Raw genomic sequence first — 3,484 nt, 5'->3', positions numbered from 1 at the left:
AGATGTGATTTATATAGCAAATTTTCGCTTGGGATAGAAGTTAAAGGTACGTGCACACAATATTGCAAAACTGCTTCGCTCATAAATTCGCTTCGCAAAAAGGAGGTTTGGTGAAATGGTGGCCAAATTGCCATCCCATGTTTTGTCAGATAGTCCCAAGTTAGAACAGTTACAGTAACGGTAGCGACTCCCCAGAAGTCAGGCAACTTTCGTTGACGTCAAACCAAGAGAGAGAGAGAGTAATCCGTCCCATGCAGTGGAAATCGGCCTAGAAAAATATATAAAAAAATATATTATCCCTAGGAAATCAATGCACTATGGTTGACAAATAAAAAAAAACAATATTATATACTAGAAAGACTAGAAATCCAGATCACAAAGCATACAATTCCACCATAATTTATCATTAGCCAGATCAAACCAATTATCATTGGGAACATTAGCCTTTTTCAAAGATTTAAACAGACCCCTTCCATATTTAAATTTTGGGGCACCTTTTGGACGTTTAGATACAACCCAACAAGAAAGCATTTTGCGTGGCAAACGATCAAAGCTCATTCTTGCAACATGGCCAGCCCATGCCAATTGGCGTCGAGTGATATAACAATCAATAGATTTTAAACCAAGTCTCTCAAGTGAACTTTCTGTAGATATTCTGTGTTTTCGAACATGTAACAGGTTTACACGACACATTGCTCGTACGCATCTATGATGAAATAATCTCAATAAATCAAACAATCTTTCGGTAAGACTCCATGTTTCTGAGCCGTAAAAAACAATAGAAAGAATAAGAGTCTCATATACGACTGCCTTAACTTTTGGTGAGACACGAGAATTAGCAAAAATACACGATCTAAGGGTGCCAAAAGCATTACTTCCACAATTTAATCTTGATACAACATCAATCTCGTCATCTGTGTCTCTCGATAAGAACGAACCAAGGTAGCAAAAACTATCTGTGACAGGGATAAATTTTCCATCTCCAAACTTTATGGGATCTAGGTTTCGTGGGTCAACATTTGGGTTCGGCCCAGAGACATATAGAATCTCTGTCTTTGAGGGTTTTTCTGGTTGCAAATCGTCTCCAGCGTGGACCTCCATTCCAAAGGATAAGAAGTGATTAAATAGAGGAGGCATGTAAATTTATGCGTCTTTTCTTGACGTAAATAAAGCGGCAGTGCCATCTGCATATTTTGAATCTGGTACGGCGAAATCAGTCCCTTTGACATTGTATCTCCTACCGGTCATGCCAAAGTCATTTTTTGTACGAAAGATGCACAAGGGTCGATCATAACGCTTATGCCATGTGATCATAATGGCTGCAATATACATAACGAATAGCACGGGACCTAAAATGTCCCCTTGCTTCACACCAATGGTACAGTTAATAGAGTGAGAAACATTATCTACTTCAAAGTTCACCTTGAAATTTTGATGAAGCGATTTTAAAATTCTGACAATTTTGAGAAGTACACCAAATTTTTCAAGTACCCCCCATAAAAGTTCTCTAGGAACCCGGTCAAAGGCTTTCACTAAGTCTAAGAATAAGATCCGTGTTTCGGAGTTGTGTTCACGCCTTTTTTTCATAGCAAGTTTGACTGTGAATATTGCATCTTGACATCCTCTTCCGTAACGGAAACCGCATTGTGATTTGTGGTCAATTGAATTAACGATTGGTTGAAGTCGTTCATGAATGATAATAGCTACGATTTTATAGGATACCTCGAGCAGCATAATACCGCGATAATTACCGGGCTTACTCAGGTCACCTTTCTTTGGTAATATTTTAAGTAGTCCGATTCAGATGGGGGATTTTCAGTTTTCCAAAGCTCAGTAACAACATTTCTCAATAGTGTAAAAGTTTCTGGGTCCTCTACTATCGATTTGAACATTTGAGAGGTTATCCCAGTTTCTCCAGGGGCATTGTTTTTCAAACGGGTAACTGCTTTTCTGATTTCTTGATCAGTTGGGAGGTGATCTACGTCCTCTTTAGCTGGATGTTGTTCGAGCACGCAGATCAAGGGCGTTGGGGTCAAAAGTTGGTTTACGGTCGTATAGTTGTTCGAAATGGACTTTAAACACCTCTGCATTTTCTTCTGCAGACTTAGATTTGGTACCATCGCTTTTGGTCATCATTTTCTCATTGACTTGTCTTGGTTTGTAAGTCCTTGTTTTAGCGATTTTATTGAGTCCCAACATATTTTAGTTCCCTTTTTTGATGCGTCAGAATCATTTAAAACGTTAATTTTACTTACGATCCATTTATCTTTAGCAATCGTTATAGCTGAAGATAAGTTTTTTCGAGCAACACGTAGATTCTTGATAGATTGTCGGGTAGGGCGGTTTATTTTTGCTTTTAAAGCAGAGTTTCTCATATCGATAAGTTTTAATAAGCGGTCCTCATTGGCGGCAAACCAGTCGGGTTGCGGACGGGGTTTCCTTGGGAGAATATCTTTCGCAGCAGTCTTCATAGCGTAAGAAAGTTTATTATGACAGTTGGTATCGTTTGGAGAGCGGTTGAAATGATGAACAACTTGTTGATTGAAGGATTGTGAGATATCACGATCTAATAACACTGAACTGTCCAGCTTGGATATGATCTGACGAGGAGTTTGAGTTTTTCGAAAGGAAACAACAAGACAGATTTTGCATCTAACAGATATTATGATCGCTGTTTATGAGTGGATTATAATTACCGCAATCGATGAATCGTTTGAAATCGTTCTTTTGAATTAGGATATGGTCAATTTGATGAGGGAGTCGTGAACGTGGATGATTCCATGTAGCATAGCTCTTTTTTCTAAAATACGTCGAAAGAGCCATAAGATTATGTGTTTCAAGAAAAGTAGAAAAACGTATACCAGCTCTGTTGCGATGCTCCATACCAAAACGACCAATTGGAGCTCTATTATAAGTTTGTGAAGGGGCGACATTTATCCCCATACTTGGGTTGCAATCACAACCAACGATTAATATATCAGATGCCCGTTTTCTTTCAAGGCATGTAACAAATTTATCTAGATATTCTTCCCATACATCATCTGGTGCGGAACCGATTGGGGAATAAGCTGACATGAGATAGATACTGATATCTTTTCCTTTCGTATCTTTCATTTGCAAACGAATAGCTAAAATTCTGGAACCAAAGTCCTTGTGTATTTCGCTGCCAGCATTTTTCCATGCTTGCATGCCCTCTTGACTAAGAGCAATGCCTACACCTTCTTGCCCTCTTCGACTGGTCGGCATTTTTTTTGTCATGACCATTATTAATAAGTATACAACCTTTATGTTCATGAATTGAGAAACCAACAGTCCAAGTTTCTTGTAAACAAACAGCAAATAATTTTCTAATGTTTATCTGAGTGAGAAGTTCATGCTTTTTTATCTGGGATTTTAGCCCTCTGGCATTGTGGGTAATGATGCTGAGGTCTTTGAAGTCTTTAGCTTTTGACATGATGACAAGAGGCTCGCGACACCTCTAGCC

At 38.7% G+C, this 3,484-nt stretch overlaps 1 protein-coding gene across 1 annotated transcript; it reads right to left on the bottom strand.

Annotated features, from left to right (window-relative positions):
* Positions 1 to 2,652: 2,652 nt before the first annotated feature.
* On the bottom strand, positions 2,653 to 3,246 carry LOC136818411 (craniofacial development protein 2-like). The gene has a single exon (XM_067074746.1). The coding sequence runs from the start codon at positions 3,244 to 3,246 to the stop codon at positions 2,653 to 2,655; it is 594 nt and encodes a 197-aa protein (XP_066930847.1).
* Between the last annotated feature and the right edge of the window lie 238 nt (positions 3,247 to 3,484).

Source organism: Clytia hemisphaerica, unplaced genomic scaffold (assembly GCF_902728285.1).
Source record: "Clytia hemisphaerica strain Z4C2 unplaced genomic scaffold, Clytia hemisphaerica genome assembly, whole genome shotgun sequence".
Taxonomy (NCBI): Eukaryota; Metazoa; Cnidaria; class Hydrozoa; order Leptothecata; family Clytiidae; genus Clytia; species Clytia hemisphaerica.
This window is presented reverse-complemented; position numbering and strand designations above follow the sequence as displayed.